Here is a 22,899-nt window from a genome sequence, read left to right on the forward strand (position 1 = left end):
CCCTTGGTGATTATGCACATTTTTCTTTATATTAACATTCTATTCACTGAACAGAACTAAGAGTGACATCCTGATTGAGGGGATGGCAACTAGCAACTATTGTAATCGTGCAAAATCTGTGAACATTATATTATTTCTTTTTCAAAATGAAAGAGGCTTCTTCATATGGTGAATAATTCATAGATAATTAATTCATGCTTCTCATGTATGCTAGGAAGCGTAGTCTTCTAGTTAGTGCCATTATTTCATTTCTATTTTTCATTGTATGAACAGGTTTATATTTTCTACAATCATCCTTAATTAAGTAAAGCTGTGTCACAATAAAATTTCTCAAAAATCAGAGTGGAACAAGACAGTTCCTTTTCCCCACTTAGTGTATTTTTTTTATTCGAAATGGACAAGGACGCTTAGAAAAATCTATGATTAGTTAAGAGAAGTGATTAAGAAATAGTGACAATAAGATTACTTAAGTTTTAAGAGATTAGCACAGACAAAGTTGAATGAGAATACACCATTATGTGGGGCTGGAAGGGTAGAAATGTTAGAGAATGAAAGAAATAGAAAAAGATTTGAATATCAACTTTTAACTGAATATAATTTGTAACAGACAATATAGCAAAAGGAAATTTATTTCGTCAAATCCATGCAGATGGAGCTAGGCCCTGTGACAAATAATATAACCTTCTGGTATGATTCTCTATTTTTCTTCTTTTTCTCAACATGAAAGTGATGGAGAGACTTGTGGACATTTGAGAAAATACAATTTAGCACCGAAAACTTTAGAACTGAATAAGTAGCAATGATGAAGACTTCAAGTGGCAGAAACAACAACTGATAGCAAATTCATCAATTGAAAATATAACTTTCACTTAGGTTCTTCAGTTGTTAATGAATCACAATCAATACTCTGGCAGAAACTTCAGACCCTTTTTATGTGAAAATTATTTTTTGGGTGGCAAGTAATTTTATATCAGAAGACAACCTTAATGGATCTACTACTGACAGCTTTTTGTACTTGAGGAAGTTAACAAACAGCCCTTTGGCTCACAAAATTGGAGGTAGTAAGGCCTGAAACTCATACTTTCTCTTTTGTTTATCTATTAATGGGTGAAGTACTGATGTTTAATCATCTACTATTTGCAATCCAAGAGTTAGGCAGTGTTAATATACCTTTTTGTTCATTTGCGTTGCAAACTGGCGAAAGTCGTTGCAAAGTAGTGAAAGTAGTGTTTGTTGGATCAGTATTGTCATCATCATGGAACAAAAAGGAGTCAATATCATCATCCAAGGGTTTATCTTCCTTAGCATCCTTACCATCCTGCAGTTCAGACAAAAAAACTAAATGAAATTGCCAGAGAAGACCATAAAAAATGAAAATACATGCTGGAAGAGTAAGTATTGGTGAGAGACAAGACCAAGAAAAATGATGATAGGATCTATGAAAATTGTCATAGATATGATAACCATGCGATGAAGCACGAGTACTCACTAGTTCCCCTGAGGCTAGTTCCCCTGAGGTGTTATGACCAACCAAAGTATTCTCTCCATCACGTGAATGTGATAAACTCTTTCTCTTTCTGCTATTCTGATCCAAAACAAGAAAATATAAGACAAATATAAGCAAGAAAAAAAGAACATATTGGCTGCACCTTTCACCAAGTGGGAGAAGCTCCCAATACTAACTTTTGTGGCAAAAATTAATGGCTTTGGTCTATGTGATCCCAACCAACCTCATGTAATTGCTGCTGCTTCAGCTGATCATTATGCTGTTGCTCTGCAGTTTGTCTCACAGGGAATATCCTTTGTTGCTCCACTGTTTGTCTCACAGGGATCACCATTTGTTCTTCTACAGTTTGTCTCATTGGTGGCATCATCTAAGTCATCAGAAATCAGTTGCTCATCAGAAAATGATAAGGATAAAGAACTGAGAAAGATGGAAAGCCTATAATTTTTTTCAGAAGGAGATCTGATTATCAGTACGCACACGAGCAACAATAAAAACATCACTTATTTCTTATCCTTTGTGAGATAATAAGATGTCAAGAACATGAATGTAACTGCACAAAAATATTGTTGCTTTCTGACACCTCCCTTGAATAAAGAACTCATTAAACCATGACCAACAGGCTTCACAACAGTGAAATTTCAGGCATACACAACCAAAGTAAGAAACTTGCATCAATCATTTGTGGTCAGCTATAAAGATCTAGCTTTTTGGAGAAAAACTCATGCAAAATTGTCCCATATGAAGAGGCTGCTTTCTTTTGGTCTCACACGCAGTACAAACATTAATTTGTATGGAAAGAAGAGCTTCTTCAGAAATTATGGGAATGCTTTCTCAATTATGCATGGGTGGTTTGCTTCTACACAAATCTTCAAACATTGACCAAGTGGCCAGGGTTACAACTTACACCATGCAATGGCCTTGGGAGTATAAACCAACATGTAGATTACAAATTGGCTTCCAGGCTACTAAATGAAAGCTACTCAACTTCTTTTATGGATATCAAAAGAGATAACTAAGAGATGGATTCTGTCTCAAATAGCATCACAACAGTTGAGCTCATCTTCAAAAAGCCCCTAGCATTTCTATCTAATAATATTGGGAAAAATAACACCAATTATTTTGTATTTTCTCTCTTCCACTGATCTGTCCCCGGAATTTTTTTTTTCCTTTTTTTGATAAGTAAATTTCATTAGAAGCGCTCAAACAGGGAGCACACCCACAAAAATACCACTATATTCACCAACCAACCATATACTCTTTATTTTCAAGCCATCAACAAAGTCAATAAACTCCCCCAAAGATTTACAATTCCAACCTTTTGACACAAAAAAAATAACAAACTCAAAATAGAAATTTTCAAAGCCATAATAGGAGTTTCCTCCTCCTTAAAGAACCTCCTATTCATCTCCTCCACAGCCCCACCACAAGCACAAAGGGCTCACTCTCCAAGTGTCCCGAGCTTGCGAAACCATTGTACAACCAAGCGTTGAGGGCACTCAATGTGGACCCCGAGGGCTTCTATAGGAAGAAATTTAATGGAGAGTGTTGACTCATGGGATGCTGTAGGAAGAATTTAATGAGGGATAAGAAAATATTAACTAAATTTAAGGTGGTTACCCCTTGGGAAATGTTATCTTTTTTCCATTTAGCTAATCATCTACTCATTGTTTCAATAACTAGGTCCCATAAGTCAACAGCTCTTAGACTAAAATCAAGGGAAATACCATTTTATTTATTTTTATTCTCTTTTAGGGCATGACTGATGTTAGAACGCAAGGAAGCAGCAGGATGTCCATGTTTACCATGTCAAACCATTAAAGGATATGGTCAGTAAACAAATCCTCATTATGCCAATAGAAGAAGAAATTTTTAGGTGAAAAATCCTTCCTTAGAAAAAAAAAAAGACAATTCAATTGAGAATTAGTGTGAATTTTTTAGTGAACATTGTATTGACTTCCACCTTCAAAGTAAAAGTAACAATTGATAACCACAACTCCCCCCCCCCCCCCCCCCCCCCCCCCCCACCGGCACAAGCGGGCGTGGTTGCAGAAGCCTTAAACCATCATGCTAATTATGGTAGTCTTTTTTTTATATATATAAGTCATGCTAGTAATGGTAGTCAATGTTAATCCATGTTCGAAATCACATATTCAATAACAAAAGCTTTTTCATCCCACAATAAGATATAGGAACTTTAAAGCCAAATTACTCATAACCATCTGAAGATGGCTTTAATCACCTCTTCCTCTTTATTAGACTTCTTAAAATATTTTCTAGACTCATTTAGCAATCAAATAGTTGACAATGCCTCTTGCTATATAAAAACTCTGGTGGAGAACGTCTCTTAATCGTCTAAAAAAGACACCATCCATGATCTCATAAACACGTCCTGAATAAAAATCCTCTAGATTATAAGCCCTTCTTTATTAGGAATCAATGAAACAAGGTTGCATACATGTAGTTTTTATTATTCCATTGCAATGGATTTTTAATATATTAGCATGAATTATGAGCCGAAAATTTCTCCCCTTTTCTTAACGTCAAAAGACACTCGATTTGACATCCCCAAGATCTAAAGGTCATTCCAAACAAGTAGCCCATAAAGAAAAAAATCATTCTAATCCACCCATTTAACAAATGGCTAAGCGTTATCCTCCCACTTCTGTCCACTCTTTTCTAAGGCCCAAGTAAATTAGTTAAGTTCGCTATGGAAGTAATTCAATATCTTCCAAAAGATCTCATGAATTGGATTTCAATTTTTGATCAATTAAACTCCTTTAATTTCCATACCATTAGTGTACATTTGAAAATATTATATATTATAATAATTTACTGTACTCCACCCACTCATTCGATTTTCATCTCAAGCTCACCTCTAAATAATTCTGCATGCCAGCCTATAGACCCGTCCTCTTAAGAACCGAGATTCTGAAAAATCACGTATATTCTCCAACTCATCAACAACCTAAAAGATCCAACTAAATCCAAGATTTTAAATTGCGGACACGTTAGCTGTCACGAATGCAGTAGCGGTGTAAAAGACATGGTGTCTAACAAGCATTACGAAACGGTATGGGAAACTGAGGTATTGAAATTTTTTTCAACCTCGCACACCTTGGCTTACACAAGCCGAAATAGAATTTTTAACTTTAAAATCCTATAAATATGAACTTTTTAATATTTTGTAGAGGATTTTGATGACTATTTAAAGGAGATTCAGTATGAGAAATGATCTATAGATTGTATTCTTTTGTAATTTTCTAAAAATTTCTTTTGAGTTTTTGTAATTTCGGATTTTCCAAAATATATTCTGCAAATTTTTATTTTTGTATGATAATTAAATATGTAAAAATTAGAAGATACAACACATACATTTATAGTTTTTATTGTATTGATACAGATTTGTTTTTGAAACTTGAAAATTAAAATTTTTGATACAAAATATGAGATTTTAAAAACTGAAAATCTACAATTTTAATGCAATTTATAACATAAAGATATTATTACATGATTGTACAAGAATATGAAAGTGTAAATCACTTACCTCTTTGAAAGAAAAAACTCCTAAATAGATTGACAAATTTAGAGCAAGATCTACAAAAAAGTTTATGGATCTAGAGCCAAACAACATTTTTATATTAGATCTGAGTGAAAAAGGAAAATTCAAAATATACCAATTAGTTTAAAACTTGGTGTGCTTTGATCTAAAATCTATGACAATTTAATATGTTTTTTAAAGTTTTGATTCAAATAATTACGGTTTAGGATGAGCTAAGAAGCATGGACAATGACACGGACACAAACACGATAGGACACAGATATGCCGATATATCAAATTTTTAAAAAGTAGGACGCGAACAAAAAATGGACACCTACCATAAATATAAATTTTCATTTAAATCTTTATTCAATAAGACAATTATATAACCGTGGCGACCTTGTAGGCGGGTGTGAGGCACTAGTAGGCTACGGGTGCACGATCCCACATCGCCTGGGTGTGGGAAGGGTTAGTGTTATATATGTAAGATTGATACACTTCAAATGGTATAAGGCCTTTTGGGGTAAAACCCAAAAACAAAACCGTGCGAGCTCGAGCCAAAGCTAACGATATCATACCATGTGGTGTGGGTTGTTACAAATGGCATGAGAGAATGACCTAGCCAGAAGTGTGGCCAACGAGGACATTGGGTCCCTTGGGGGGGGTGGGGGGTGGGGATGATTGTGGTGACCTTTAGGGCAGGTGTGCGTGGGCGGGTGTGAGGCACTGGCAGGCTACGGGTGCATGATCCCACATCGCCTGGGTGTGGAAAGGGGAAATACTATATATGTAGGATTGGTACACTCCAAATGAAATAAGGCATTTTTGGGTAAACCTAAGAACAAAACCAAGCGGGCTCGAGCTCAAAGCTGACAATATCATACCATGTGGTGGAGTGGGTTGTTACACTAACTTTAAATTAATTTATAATTCCTATACTAAAGTTACATAAGTTAGAAGATGAAGCTATTCGAATATCAAAAAGACATTACTCTCCTATCTTGTCATTATACTTTTATTTTTGTGAAATGTATTTAATTTCAATTTTCTAAAGAAAAAGAGGTTGGACGCTATGATGTATGTTCATAATGTTGTTTCTAGAACTGCCATGTGTTTACTATATAAGGCAAAGAGTGTAGGATGTGTTGGTCAAGTGTCTTACATGAGTTGGCCAAGTGTACGAGATGTGTCGGCCAAGTGAGATAACAAAAATTATTTTTCAATTATGGATACGGCCATGAAGTGTCGAACATGTGTCCAAGAGTGTCCATGAAGTTGAAGTGTCGATGTCCGACATGGACACGTCACCTTTGTAGAAGTGCCCATGCTTCATAAAGGATGAGTTTAGAGGTTAGAGTAAACTATTAAAGAGAAGTAAAAGGGGGTAAAAATGATTAATTGCCATTAAAACATGGGTTGGACCATCACTTACTAAAAACAAATAAATATCATCACAGGTAACAAGTATGACTCAGTAGAGTCCATGAATTATTCTTGAAATCGAAATTAAGCTAATGATAATGCGAAGTTGTATCTTTTTGGTTAATAAGTACCAAAAGGTTTATGGATCCTAAGGAGTGCAGATCCATAATAGGAATACAGTAATTATTGTACATCAAAAGTGTTGGATTCAAATGATGGAATGTCTAGAGTTTGTTTCAATTAAAGAACTAATTGGATTGTTGCAAGAGGAATGAATACCGCCTGCTTTGGAAGAAGTGATTTGTTACCGAGCCATCTTGCTGGGAATGACAAGAGCATCTCTGAATACTCAAAAGTTTCATATCTAAAATGAGTTTTCAAGATACTGCTCGAGTTTTAACAAAATTTGCTTGGTCGTATCGATTGGTGAAAGGCCTGAAAAAGAACGTTCTTCTGGGTGATGACATATGTTGGTACTATATTCGAAGGAACACAACAACTTTCTTTCGGAAACCAAAAAGAAGAATCTATTCGAGGGGGAAATGAGAGAGATTTTGTTCCGCCGCCAAAAATTATTTGATTATTTCCTTTCAAAGGATTTCTATGATACATCATAACAATCATTTATAAGATATAATGATTCCTAAGAGTGGATTCATTCTTTTACTTTAACTATTTGTATTTGGTCCGATCATTTAATTTTATAATAGTGATAAAGATAATAACTGTTATAAAGTATAAAACAGAAGTGAAGAGAGAAATGAAACACGAAGAACACAAGGATATTACGTGGTTCAGCCAGTAGGGCCTACATCCACAGCACAAAGAGCCCAAAGGGCTACATCACTTTATAATATATTCTCTCTTAATTTTTGTATACAATGATCACCTCTATTTATTGGTGAAAGAATAGAGGTGATAAATATGGAAAATACATTAATGGAAGATTCCTAAAATCAATACCATAAATCACTCCAATCAATATTCTATCATAGGCTAGAATCTCTCCTATGATATTCTCATATCAAATATTCTGTAAAAGAGTAATTTAAGGGTTCCTATAATAATATTTTCCAAATATAACATCTTCTAACACTCCCCCTCAAGCGGAAGGCTATATGGAAATAACGCTAAGCTTGCATATCAAATCATGAAACAAATCATTTTCCAACCATTTGGAAAAAGACAATAAAACTGCTAAAGACACGGTAAAGGCGAAGAACAATGCTACCGAACACACCGGCAGCCCAAATAAGTCCACATAGCACCGAACACATGGCGAAGGTGACGAACAATGCTACCGAACACATCGGCAGCCCAAACAAGTCCAAATATCACTGAACACATGGCGAAGGTGAAGAACTATGCTACCGAACACATCGACAACCCAAACAAGTCAATAAAAACTACCGAAGATATGACAAAGACGAAAACATTACCGCCGAACAAATCGGCAACCCAAACAAGGCACAAATAGCACTGAGAAACCCTTAGCAACATTTCAGATGCTAAGGGAATACCCCAAAATAGGGGTCCGAACCTAGGAAGAAAATTAGGCTCTGATACCATGTTGTAAAGCATAAAACAGAAGTGAAGAAAGAAATGAAACACGAAGAATACAAGGATATTACATGGTTCAGCCACTAGGGCCTACATCCACAGCACAAAGAGCCCAAAGGGCTACATCACTTTATAATATATTCTATCTTAATCTTTGTATACAATGATCACCTCTATTTATAGGTGAAAGAATAGAGGTGATAAATATGGAAAATACATTAATGGAAGATTCCTAAAATCAATACCATAAATCACTCTAATTAATATTCTATCATAGGCTAGAATCTCTCCTATGATATTCTCATATCAAATATTCTATTAAGGAGTAATTTAAGGGTTCCTATAATAATATTTTCCAAATATAACATCTTCTAACAATAATGAATGGAAAAGAATAATGGCTTGCATCGTGTATCTACGACCAACCTACAGTAGAAAAGAAGGTTCCATCAGAACAATTATTTATTTATGATACCTCGTCTCTCTCTTTTTCTTTCAAAGTCATTGTTTACCTAGCTACATATTTTTTCAAAGAAAGGAAACGAGTCTTCAACTAATGGAATAAGATTCAACATCAACCAATGTATGACTCAAGAGTAAGTCTTGGCACAACATCATGTATGACATTTGGGAACAAATCTTCTTCTTTTTTCCTGAATAAACAAATCTTTTCATACTGCTAGAAATTTTTTTTTACCCCTATTATTCTAGAATTAAACTACCATATTTTTTTTATAAACCTAGAATATATTGTTTCCATAGGTAAACAATTGTAGAAGAAAAAGTGAAGAAATGTCAATTAAGGCCAATGATATTCTGGTTAGTGCTATAATGTGTCCCGATGCACATGCATAGTACATGGCAATGGTCCCTTGATGGAGAAACTGGAATTGTTAATTTAGTCCAATACTCTAATCAGAGTATCAAGTAATAATGGAACTTTTGAGGGATGGCTTTTTAGAATTACATAAATGAATAAACATCCATGCTTCTACTCAACTGAGGCCTAACAAGCAATAGTGTAATAATAAACATCCCCATTGCTCCGCCCCCCAACCAAAAGCACTAACTAGTACTACATAGTTACTAGATGTTAGAAAGCTCAAGTTCATTGCTAACCGTAGGTAGCATGGGTGAACCTCCTAACCACCAGACAATGTAACCTACCAACCAAAACTTGAAAAGGAAGCAAACAAGCACAACATCAAGCTTAACAACTGATCTCCAGTCCCAAATAACAACATTCATAGTTCATAATCATATCTGAATTTCTCTTGTAATTAGTTCTTTGAAGAATTCTTCATTCCCTATATCAACCTAGCCCATAAACATTAACTACAACTTAATGAAACCCTATCCCAACTATTTGGGTCACATAATTCATATTTCATAACTATGCTGCCTAGGATCATTTACTTAAGCTACATGTTACTATGATTACTGTTGAAGGATTTATATATTTAAGTTACACCCTCTCCAACAGCTTAAGCTTTTGGAGTAGATGCTTGTTAACAATTACCATTTTAATGTGGTCTATTGTCTTTAGCCTTATTGTCCAAGTGAACCAATCATTTTCTTATACTGCTGTTTGCAGATGGCCAAATTATCTTAGCCAGTTTTCTCTCATTATAAATCCAATTAGAACCACATCTACTGTCTAATATTAATTTCTAAATTTAACCTTTTTTATCTTGTCATACATTCATCTCAATATTTAAATTTCAGGCATGCTCGACTTAAAAGATATTGTTTCTCAACTACATAACATTTTCCCCATAGAGTTACCAACCCAAAATTTCAATTTCCTAAATCACATAATAACATTCAGAAAAATTTCATGTAAATAAGATACGCTGGAACAAATGTAATGTAGAATCCAAATCCAAAATGCAAATAATAGACTCTAGAGGAAAATAACCGCCAAAATAGGAAATCAATAACTGAAAAAAACCACGTTAGAAAAGAGAATCAGAAACTCCTACAATAGCCAGTTCATAGTTTTCACAAAGTTTCTTCTCAACACCAATTTTATTTCTGAAACAGCTCTCAACCGCAGTACTTTCAAGTTTAATGGTCTTAGTATGTCAACTCAAAAATATATCAGGAGGGGCTATCTCTTAGGGCGACGGGAAACTCATAGGATGTCAAGCATTAAGACAAGTGTGCAGGATTGAGTGCAACCACTTCACCCAAATAAAGCTAGAAATAAGATATCCACCCAACACCCATTTAGGCACCACAGATAAAGAAGATAAACACTTGATAATGGCCTCTTTTTAGCAAATATAGCATTTACGAGGTTCTGAAATTATATTGATAACAACTAAGCCATTTAAAAACAACTTAACATTTGGAAACAATTAAGTCTCTCTCTCTCTCCCTCTAACTATATATAACGAATGAGTGCATAATAATGATAATGATAATAATGGAAAATATTATTATTAAAGTAATAATAATTACTAGTATAACTTTTCGGAAATTCATATACAAGATACATTCCTCTAGCAACAAAAGCAATATGATAGTTTTACTTTAATATAAAAATAAAAGAAGCTGAATAGGTTTGTTCATGACTACAAGCTTAAAGAAAATCAGAAGTCAAATTTTCGTTCTCTAACCGCTAATTTTTAAGATAATGTACTCAAGAGGGACACATCACAACAATCAATTCTTTTCTTTTAATGTATCTCCCATTTCATTTGAAGTCAAGCTATTAGAAAATTTAATGCTTTGAATTGAATGCATCCAGCAGAAGACCAGAAACTCAGCTCAATAAAGCCTATTCCCAACAGGGTCGGCTACATACTCATTTTTTCCATTCCGCTCTATCCAAGGCCATAGTTTCAGTCAAACCGCATGTTAACATATCCTCCCTTACTAACTCTGCCAGCATTAAATTTGGTGTTCCTCATGCCCTAGTATTATTCTCTATGTGGATTGTGTCACTCTTTCTGACTAGCGCACTTCAGGATCTTCTTTTTTACATGTCCAGACCATCTTAATCGATTTTCTCTCAATTTATCTTCAATTGGTGTTGCATCAACCATTTCACAAATGTGCTCATTTATGATTCTATCATTTCTTGTCTTGATTGCAGCATTAGCATTTCTGCCATACTCACATTATGCATATGTTGTTTCACAAGGAGAAGTAATGTGGAATTATTTTAACTAATTCCTTCTAATGTACGACAAAAGAGTATGCAACAAGCTTAAAGGTGTTTATTATTATTATGATTATTATTATTATTATTATTATAACGCAACAAGAATACACATCAACGTGAAGATTATGTGTCTAACATCATGGCCTCAAATCTTCCAAATGCTATATATCTATAGCCTTGCTAATACATGTGAACATGGCAACGACGACAACAACAACAATAATAATAACACAAATAAAATAACAATGTGATGTTACATATACATGTTGAGGGTATATAGAGATGCATGCAAGTAAAAAACATCGCGCAACACAAAACATGTATATCAAAAGTTTCCTCTTTGGAAAAAATAAAAAATAAAAAAGGAACTAAACAATATCTATCTCATCATTGTGAAGATACGCCCCTTCTGGACACTGCTGCAAAAATAGAGGAAGAAATTGGTTGAAAGAAGGAAGTCAATATTTTTAACTTACATGCCCATTTCTCCCACTTAATTCATTCGTGGGAGGCATAATAGTACTCAAATTACTAGTGCTTCCAGGAAAATAAGATGTTGGCTTCCCTGGTGTTTGTGCCATTACTGGAGCTAAAATATCTTGATGATGAGCAGCAGGCTTCTGAAAATTTTGGTGTTCGTTTGGCACTGGTAAAAATGAATTTAGTACTTGATACGCTAATCCATGGGGAATTTGGTCAACTCCCTGAGAAGAGATGAACATAATGAACTTAGCATTTACATTGATGTTAGGCAGAACAACTAGATCAGATTGTGCAACAGCAGCTGAAATGGTTTCAGACAACAGATTAGGATGACACTTACAATCGGAGGCCATCCTGTCAGTGGCGTCAGATTGACCCCTTCGCCCATCCCTGAAATGGAAAAATATCAAGCATTAGAACCATTCTTTATAAGGAAAATATCCATCCATTGACATGACAGGAACTAAAGGAAATAGAGAAATTCTCAGAGATATCATTATATGACATGAAAATAGAAACCGCCAATAATGTACTCTCATAGCATCTTCATGTTCCAGTCAATAACCACAAAATTACCATAGACTATCATTTTTTATCAAGGCAATTGCATCATGTTGACTGGCATTGTAAAGGAAAGAGGTTAATCTTAAAAAGGATATGCAATGATCTTATAAAGGAGGTGTAAAAAATTATTATATACAACATATCCCGTTTCATTTCTGTTTTCGCAGTCATGCACATTATAAATAACAAAATAGACATCTTTCATTGATGTAATACTGCATTTGTATCATGGAGCTATATCGAACCAAGGAAGCACCTAATTATGTCAAGACAACTAAGTCACCTCATATTTTAATCTAGTCGAGAAACTCAAAACTCTATAGGGTAATAGAGCATTTAAGCAACATTGGATCTACTTGGTTCCATCAAGCTCTCTCTGTCACACTGTAGCATGTGCAAGACGGAAGAAATTGCTCAGCACCTGTTTAAGTTTCTACAAAACCTACTTCTTCGAAAAGTTTCCTATTTTGTGCTGTTCACTGAGAATAACTTGCATTTCTTGAAAAATTGAACATCCACAGATACTAAACAATCAAAAAGCGGCATCAATTTTTAACACACCATCCAGTCATCTAATCAAAGCATACACTTTTAGTTAAATAAAATCATTGTATAACTTATAAACATTATATTAAAATCCAACGGTTCCTCTCAACTCAAACAGTTATACATCTTGGCAATCAAACAGGCTAGGATATTACATGACCATTCATCATCAACAATCTTACTTAAATTCTGCATCCAGCATCATTTGTGCACATATTATTTCTTGATTAGCAAACATACATTGTTTCTTAATCACCGAGACAACACATCATAATAATTGCAGAACATATTGTTCTCTACTAAATTTCCCTTTTCAAACTGATTGGTAAAGCTATAAGAGCACGTCCACTACAACCACCTACTCCCAACAATGGGCAAAAACACATCAATCACCTGTGCAATATCAACTCTAGATATAAAATTTGCCACTTGGGAAATGTTTCCAAAACCTAGCTCGTATAATTGTTAGTTCACGGGCACAAAATGTTACAATCATCCAAATTGTAGGGAATTAAACCCTCTTCGTTTGGCACCACAAAAGCAAATCACATCACAAACATAGAGATCCAATCAAAATGCAACACAATATTTTACGTGGTTCGGCCAAACTCGACCTACGTCCACAGAGAGAATAAATTTTACTATAATGAATCAAGAAAAAGAATATACAACTGTAGAGAATGCCCACCATTTATTTTGCATCTCTTTACTCTCACCCAGTCTCTTCTCTTCTCACTCACTCCTCCATTCTTTTTCTTCTCTACCTTCTCCCCTCAATTCGACCTCTATTTATAGATTTCCAAACCCAATTCCTTAGAGGCCAAGAATTATGTTTCCTTAGAGCCCAAGGCTTGCCTAACAGAAATTCCTTATAGCCCAAGACAAGAAATTCCTTAAAGGCCAAGACTTGCCAACCAAGAAATTACCATATCAGATTCTCCAGCTTACCTGAACATCATCAAATCAATCTTCTTCTTCTCATCATTTTCTTATTGTGTTTTCTAGATTATCAATCAACCAACTGTCGAACTCCCCTGCACAAACCATCGGCTCTAACAAACTCCCCACGACCAACCTTTGGCTCTGACAAACTCCCCACGACCAACCTTTGGCTATGACAAACTCCCAACGACCAACCTTTGGCTATGACAAACTCCCAACGACCAACCTTCAGCTCTAACAGACTGTCCCGGACAAACCTTCAGCTCTAACAAACTCTCCAGGATGAACCTTCGGCTATGGAAAAATATCTAGAATAAACCTTCAGCTCTGATCTCCCCCAGACAAAACCATCAGCTCTGATACCACTTGTTCAGAATTAAACCCTCTTCGTTCGGCACCGCGGAAACAAATAACATCACTAATATGGAGATACAATCACAAAAAATAATAATAATAATAATACAACATGCAACACAATATTTTATGTGGTTCGAGTGACCTATGTCCATGGAGAGAAGAAATTTTACGATAATGAATCAAGAAGAGAAGATACGATTGTAGAGAATGCCCACCCATTTATTTTGCATCTCTCTACTCTGACCCACTCTCTTCTCTCACTCACTCCTCCATTCTTTTTCTTCTCTACCTTCTCCCCTCAACTCCACCACTATTTATAGAGTTCCAAACCTAATTCCTTAGAAGCCAAGACTTATGTTTCCTTATAGCCCAAGACAAGAAATTACTTAAAGGCCAAAGACTTGCCAACCAAGAAATTACCATATAAACAACTCTAAAATAGAAACCTAATTATTGATAGAATTTGAGACACAAATCCTAAAACAAATGATCCGTGATACAGATGAACTTTGGAACATAACAAAACAAAAAGTGAATAATATATTCTTGTTAACCATTACCAAAGATTCTAAAGGAAATTTTAACATAAAATCCTCATTGTTGAACTATAACTATAAACAAATTGGATATTTCAAAAATATTATGAGCCTTTAGGTATTCTCCTACAACAAGAGTTTCCTTTATCTATTTGACAAGAAACAAAAAATTAATTAATAATTAATCATGCACAAATGTAGCTGTCCAACCACAAAATTGAAGCAAAGGAGAAAAACTAAACCTCGCCTCAAAGACAGTAGATGGTTGTTAACAATGTCAAAAAAACTTGCAAATAAAATAATTACAGACCAAATAAGTTAAAAGCATCCATGACCCAGCAAATATTAAGTTGTACTGGATTCTCTTTTTCTTTTTGTTTTCTTTTTTTCTTTTTTCCTTTGTGGTCATTCTACACAACTCAACGCTATTCCAATTAGCAATGCAGACCACACATATCTGTTGACTTTAAGATATAATCAAATCAAAAGTAAGTGATAAAGAGGAAGAAGAAAAAGAGAAGAAAGCGATGGGGAAAGAGAGAAAGAATGAAAGAATACTTTCATCCTTCCAACACATTCTATTTATAATAACAAGTTTCAAAAATTACAAATAAGCCCCAACATTATATAAGTAATAACATATTTTGCAAGCAAGTCTTGCTCACACCCTTAGTCAAAACATCAACAACCTACTCATGTGTATTGACGTATGGAGTACAAATCAGCCCAAGACGAAGCTTTCCCTTGATGAAGTGTCAATCGACTTCAATGTGCTTCGTCTTGTCATGTTGAACTGGATTGTGGGCAATGCTAATAGCAGCCTTGTTGTCACAATACAACTTCATTGACTCGCGAACAGGATAACCCAACTCACCCAACATCGTACGTAGCCATAACAACTCACAAACTCCATGTGCCATGGATTTGAACTCAGCCTCGGCACTAGATCTAACTACTACATACTATTTCTTGCTTCGCCATGAAACAAGATTACCTCCAATAAATGTACAATATCCTGAAGTAGATCATCGATCTGTCACAGACCCTGCCCAATCAGCATCAGTATAGGTTTCAGCACGCAAGTGGCCATGACTGCCAAACAATATCCCCTTACCAGGTGAACCCTTGAGGTAGAGAAGAACATGATGAGCTGCCTCTAGGTGAGGTGGACGTGGAGCATGCATAAACTGACTAATCACACTAACAGCGTAGGCAATATCTGGGCGCATGAGAGATAAGTAAATCAATCTCCCAGCCAATCGCTGAATTCTTCCCACATCATCTAATGGGTCTCCATTTACATCATTAAGCTTATGGTTCTGCTCAATGGGAATATCAATCGGTCTAGCTCCAAGCCTACCTGTTTCAGCCAACAAATCTAAAACATACTTCCGTTGAGAAATAAACACCCCTTTCTTCGATCTACACACCTCGATACCAAGAAAGTATCCAATGATCCGAGGTCTTTAACCTCGAACTCTGTCCCAAGAATGACTTCATTCGACAAATCTCTTTTGGATCATTTCCAGTGATAACAATATCATCAACATATATAATAAGGGAAGTGGTGCAGCCCTGTTGCTTCTTGATGAAGAGAGTATGATCTGTATAACTCTGTGTGTAACCTACTCTTTTCACAACAATGCTGAACCTCTTAAACCAAACATGTGGCGATTGCTTTAACCCATACAAAGCTTTATTTAGCTTACACACTAAATTCTGACCATTAACAAGCTTAAACCCTGGTGGCATAGTCATATGCACCTCTTCCTCCAATTCACCATAAAGGAAATCATTCTTTTCATCCATCTAATGTAAGGGCCAATTCAAATTAGCTGCCAAAGAAGAAGGACACGTATAGAGTTCATCTTGGCAACTGGAGCAAATGTTTCTAGATAATCAATTCCATAGGTCTGAGTGAAGCCCTTTGCAACTAACCGAGCTTTATATCTCTCAATTGTTTTGTCTGCATGATACTTTATTGTGTAGACCCATTTGCAGCCTACTGGTTTCATAGCCCTAGGTAATGGAACAATATCCCAAGTACCATTCTTCTCAAGGGCCTTCATTTCTTCAAGCATAGCTTTCTTCCATGGAGTTTGACTGAGAGCATCTGAAACACTAGAAGGAACAGATACAAAGGAGATACACGAAGTGAAAGCACAATATGTTGGAAATAAGGCATAATAGGATATAAACTGAGATATGGGATGCTTTGTACAACTACGAACACCCTTACGATAGGCAATAGGGATATCAAGATCAACACGAATGCTATTAGGAAAAGAATGAGGAGTATCAATGTCAACTAAGGAATTACCTGGATCGAGGGAGACTTCTTGGTCCAGGGGTGAATCAATAACTTGTTTTGCCCTCCTAGTGTAGGCAATTGGCTGCTTTCCCTACTGCAAATCATTAGTGTTAGGAGTACTGGACATAGGCACCTTAGTAAGAAGTTCCCCCTGAATGGGAACAGGCAAAGGAAGGGGGCATTCCCTCTGAATGGACAACGGATTCTCTACCTGTATAGTAGTCTCCCCTATAGAAAATCCCGAGCAGTGAAAAAAAAATAAAATAAAATAAAATAAAAAAAATAAATAAATAAGAGGAACAGACTCAAAGAATGTAACATCCATGGAGACAAAGCAACGACGAATGGTAGGGTTATAACACCGATACCTTTTCTGAGTAGCAGAGTATCCAAGAAAGACACATCGGATTGCCTTAGGGTCCATTTTGTCCTTGCGATGATGAATGTGAACATAAAAAACACAACCAAACACTTTCGGAGGGACAGTAAACAAGGCAGTGTCATGGTGTAAGACAGAGAAAGGGGACTGATAGCCAAGAACCTTAGAAGGCATGCGATTGATAAGGTATGTAGCTATTAAGATTACATCATCCCAATAACTTTTAGGCACTCCCATCCCAATTAGAAGAGAACGAGTCACCTCCGTAATATGATGATGTTTTCTTTCAACTACACCGTTTTGTTGTGGTGTATCGACACCAGAGGTTTGATGGACAATCCCTTTATCAGCAAAAAAAGAGGCAAGACCACCATACATAAACTCACTTCCATTATCAGATTGAAGGATTTTGAGGGGACAACCAAACTGAGTACATTCCATCCAATGAAAGGTTTTAAAAATGGAATGAACTTCATCTTTGGTTTTCATAAGATAAAGCCAAGAATATATTGACTAAAGTCATCAACAAACATAACAAAGTAACGAAAACCAAGTAACGAAGTAGTAGATTCAAGACCCCACACATCAGAATGAACAAGATGCAAAAGAGCTATATTTTTATTAATACTAGTAGGATAAGAAACACGACATTGTTTGGCAAGAACGCATGTTTCACAATTTAACTCAAAAGATTCAACAGAAGCAAACTGGGGAAGCATATGCTTCAAAACAGGAAGAGGTAAATGACCTAGTCTATTATGCAATCGCATTAACAGATCTTTATTGACATTACTATTCCTAACATTAGATTGATTTGCAACATAATAAGAAGTTGGCCTCGCGTTCAACAAATACAAGCCATTGTCCTCACGTCCACTTCAAATCGTCTTCCCCGTGTCCAAGTCCTGAAACACACAGTGAGATGGAAAAAAGGTTACACTACAATTCAAGCCTTTTGTAATGTGACTGATAGAAAGGAGGTTATTGGTAAACTTTGGGACATGAAGAACAGAGGATAAGGTAAGATTAGGAGAGGCAAAAATAGTGCCCTTCCCCGCTGTTGTTTATTATGAGAGATAGAGAGAACAGAGAGAACAAAATGTATATCTATATCACCGACACACTACCAAATAAGCCTATATAGGCTTATATAAGGGATACAAGCCTCCTTAATAACACAAGGGCCTACTAATATAATGTAATTACATAATGGCCCAACATATATATATATATAACATTCTAACACTCCCCCTCAAGCTGGAGAATATATATCAAATAATCCTAACTTGGAACAGATAGTTCTTAACCGGTTATGACCCAATGCTTTGGTAAACATATCAGCTAATTGATCTTCAGACTTCACGAATGGAGTAGAGATGCTCCCAAGCAATATCTTTTCTCGAATGAAGTGACAATCAACTTCAATATGTTTGGTCCTCTCATGAAACACAGGATTTGAGGCAATGTGAACTGCTGCTTGATTATCACAGAACAATGGAGTAGGAACTTCAACTGTCAACCCAAGTTATTTTAGAAAATGTTGTATCCAGGTCAACTCACTAGTAGTATGAGCCATTGCCCTATACTCAGCTTCAGCACTAGATCGAGCTACCACCGTTTGCTTTTTACTTCGCCATGTAACAAGATTGCCTCCTACAAATGTGCAGTAGCCTGTAGTAGATCTCCTATCTGAAGGAGAACCAGCCCAATCGGCATCTGTAAAACCTTCCACCCTGAGATAACCATTTGATTTATATAGTAACCCAACACCTGGAGCTTGCTTGAGATATCGGATAATCCGAAGAACAGCAATCCAATGTGGCATTCTAGGAGCTCCCATAAACTGACTTACAACACTAACTGCATATGAAATATCAGGTCGAGTGATAGTGAGATAAATTAATTTCCCAACTAGACGACGAAATCTGCCCGGATCATTAAATAGATCACCCTCATCAGACACAAGTTTTGTATTCGAATCCATAGGAGCATCAACCGGGCGACCACCCAACATACCTGTTTCTTCTAATAAATCCAACACATATTTTCGTTGTGATAAACTTATACCCTTCTTGGATCTAGCAACTTCAATACCCAAGACGAAGAAGACATAGCCTTCATTCTACTCTCTTCAGCCTGGATATACGAAAACATATCTCTAACAGAAATAGGGGTTGGATACCCGCCTAACACTTGTACCCTGGCATGCTCGTATCTCGAATGTAAACCGCCCAAGAACTCATAGATTCGATTCCTTTCTACCATAGCATGAAATGCTTTAACATCAGCTGCACACACAGGTATGTAGTCTTGGTAGTGATTTTTCCCTTCCCATTTACCACGTAGAGTGTGGTAATATGTAGCAAGAGTTTGGTCTTCCTACTTGAATCTTGAAATTTGTTGTTGGAGTTCATACAGTTTTGCAAAATTACCAACCGAAGAATAGGTCTCTTCCACAGCCGTCCATAACTCCTTGGCTGTTTTCACAAATTGAAACCCTTTGCTGATCTGTGGCTTTATAGACTACAACAACCACGTCATAACTAGTGCATTATTTGCACTCCACTCTTTAAATGCAGAGGGATACGTGACAGTCCCTTCGATATGGTCGATCATCCTACGACCAGTGATATGCATATGAGCAGATTGAGCCCACTCCATATAGTTCGTCTCATCTAGCCTAACAGTCGTAATACAAAGGCCTGGATGGGGATCACTACTACCTCCCAATATTAGAGTCAAACTAGGAGAAGACCCAGTTTCTTTTGAAGTCACCTCTGAGCCAGACATTTTATCAAACAATTTCTGGGTATACAATCCTCATAAACAAAAACAGCAACAAAATACGTAGAGAACCACCTTTTTAACACACAAACTTCAACTAAAAAGATTACCGTCTTCTAAGATGCATAAAAAAGCGACAACACAATCACTATACAAACCCTAGAAAGCAACAAAGTAGACCATACTAGAATCACGAAAGACGAAGAAAAAGCCGTTGTTACAAAACCCCGTGAACAAAAAAAAACACCAATCGAGACTGCAAAACCCTTCACACCCACTAGGGTTTACACAAACTTGCCCTAAGGTTTCAACTGCAAACCTAGAGCATTACAAACCATGCTCTGACACCATGTTGACTTTAAGATATAATCAGATCAAAAGTAAGTGATAAAGAAGAATAAGAAAAAGAGAAGAAAGCGATGGGGAAAAAGAGAAAGAATAAAAGAATACTTTCATCCTTCCACCACATTCTATTTATAATAACAAGTTTCAAAAATTACACATAAGCCCCAACGTTATATAAGTAATAACAAATAAGCCCCTGACAACAATATCTAATGTGCAACTTTTTGACGATCCAAAGGTTTGATAAACGTTGACAGCAATAATTCTCTTTTCTATATTAGGACACAGCAGATCACTCTATAACATCTTTTTAGATGCTTTTCAAGAAAAGAGAAGGACATGCATTTGACTCTCTTAGGCGGTCAAATGCCTAAAATATGAATGTGTTTCCTTGCATCAAAATAAGCCTTGACCAACAAATTGGTATTAGGATTTCAGGTTCATCTCCTCGGATACAATTAGCTATCTAGAAATTTTCAGCATTATTCAAAGATGGATGATGTCAGGATTAGAGCCAATCAGAATTTTTCAGATCTTGATGGATCATAATTTTATCCATAAATCCGATACTAAGTAATCAAGGGCGAATCCAAGAATTGTCAATGGGGTGGGCTAATATTAAACATAAATTTAGCTGATTTCGGCTTGTTTGGGTAGACTAATATTTGGGTGGGCTAATACTAGTAATAATTTTTTTTTATTTTCTTTGGGCTGGGCTAAAATTGCCTATATTAATAGAAATTTTTATTTTTTGGGGTGGACTCAAGCCCACAAGAGGCCACCCCTAGATATGGATCCGCCCTTGCAAGTAATTGAGATAAAGGCTTCGTTGTGAACATTGCATTCATGCATATATAGACGTAAAAACCATTCCTTGAAATAGATAATCAGAATTCAAAATTATTTAACAAATAATAGTTACTGTTGGGGCAGTGGAAGCGCGCGAACACAAAGATCCAATGAAAGCCAACAAAGCAATCACACACAAACGCAAAATATACATGGTTCACCCAAATTCAGGGTTACATCCATGGATGAGAAGAGATTCCACTATAATTTGTAGAGATATTACAACAATAGAGTACCAACACCACGTAAATGTCTTTTCACTATGTACCACTCCACGAGCCAATCTCCTTGCTAACAGTGCCACCAATGTTTTTTCTACTCTACAAACCAGCATACTACCTCTACCCATCAACTCCCTCATAGGCTACATCTCTCTCAATATCATAAGTCTCAACTCAAAGCCTATTCTATTATAGAGTTCCAAACTCAATTCCTTGTTGGACAAGGATTACAATTTCATAGAGCCTAAGACTCGCCAAACAAGAAATTACCAAACAGAATACAACTCTGAAATAGAAACATAATTAGAATAGGAATTTGAGACACAATTTCCAACAATTACATATTTTGAATTTAACAGACAACCACCCCTTCCCCTTAAAACATGTAAAGAAATATAACAACAACAAAAACAACAAAGCTTTTTTCCCAACTATACATGAAGAAATATATGATAATATATCACAATAACATTATTGCACCTTTTGGTATTTCATACTTCGGTCATATATAATCAGGTTAGCTTCAAGTTAGAAACTTACAGCTTTAAGCCGAAAAAACAATAGGTAGAAGCAGAATGTGAAATCTTATTGAAGTATTTCCTACTTAATAAAGATCAGAAAAAAATGTGCACATGTTATCTCATGTATTCAAATTTGTGGTACTAATTATTATGTTAAACCAACACGAGGCAAATATGTTTAGAGTAGAGTATAATAAAACTTAAAATTAATAAAACAAACCAGTATCGTGAAGTCCTGTCCTTGGGAATATGGATTTTGGTACCCCGTGGAGAGTTGAGTCCATAGGGAGAGTTCTCCCCAAACTAATGCCCCGTATGTTATCCTGCAAAACAAGTGAAAATTTAACTTCAATTCAATTCTACAAAATAAAAAATTTGTCACTACAGTATCCGCATATGTAACCATACTCTCATCACCCGCTGTTGAGCCATCTTTGAAAGTTGTTGTTGGGTGTAGCTGTGACACATAAATATATGTTAAAGCATACATAAGAAACCTTTATATATAAATGGGAACAAACAAAAAATAATAATGATCACATTAGCAATATCCCTAATACAAGCATGAGAGTCATCTCAGGTTCCCTAATTAGCAGTTCATTCAGGTTTAATTATAGTGCAACACATTATGGTACCTAGGTACATAACCCTCATTCTTTATCGGAAAACAAAGCAAGTAAAAACTGTAAAATCCATTTGTTTTCACACTCATTTTGATTGCCAGGAAATTATAAGAAAAGAGAACTTGAAATGTCATATCTACCTCTAAAACCTCAACCAGAATAAGGTTCCTAACACTTTTCTGTGTCTTCTCAGCAATAAAGAGAGCAAATACAGTTACAATTTCAAAAACACTGCCAATTCC

The 22,899-nt window shown here is 35.8% G+C and overlaps 1 protein-coding gene across 1 annotated transcript in view; it reads right to left on the reverse strand.

Moving 5' to 3' along the window:
* Positions 1-22,899, reverse strand: part of LOC132277074 (transcriptional corepressor LEUNIG_HOMOLOG-like) — a 35,949-nt gene that overhangs the window by 7,547 nt on the left and 5,503 nt on the right. Inside the window, exons 5-11 of the mRNA XM_059778801.1 lie at positions 22,443-22,491; positions 22,255-22,357; positions 12,020-12,069; positions 11,673-11,900; positions 1,731-1,874; positions 1,490-1,585; positions 1,171-1,318 (exon numbers count right to left, since the gene is read on the reverse strand). Coding sequence (XP_059634784.1) covers positions 1,171-1,318; positions 1,490-1,585; positions 1,731-1,874; positions 11,673-11,900; positions 12,020-12,069; positions 22,255-22,357; positions 22,443-22,491 — 818 coding nt within the window. The remainder of the gene's footprint in view (positions 1-1,170; positions 1,319-1,489; positions 1,586-1,730; positions 1,875-11,672; positions 11,901-12,019; positions 12,070-22,254; positions 22,358-22,442; positions 22,492-22,899) is intronic.

This window comes from Cornus florida, unplaced genomic scaffold (genome assembly GCF_030987335.1).
Source record: "Cornus florida cultivar Cherokee Brave unplaced genomic scaffold, ASM3098733v1 CherokeeBrave_3.0.0_Hap2_Chr01, whole genome shotgun sequence".
NCBI lineage: Eukaryota > Viridiplantae > Streptophyta > Magnoliopsida > Cornales > Cornaceae > Cornus > Cornus florida.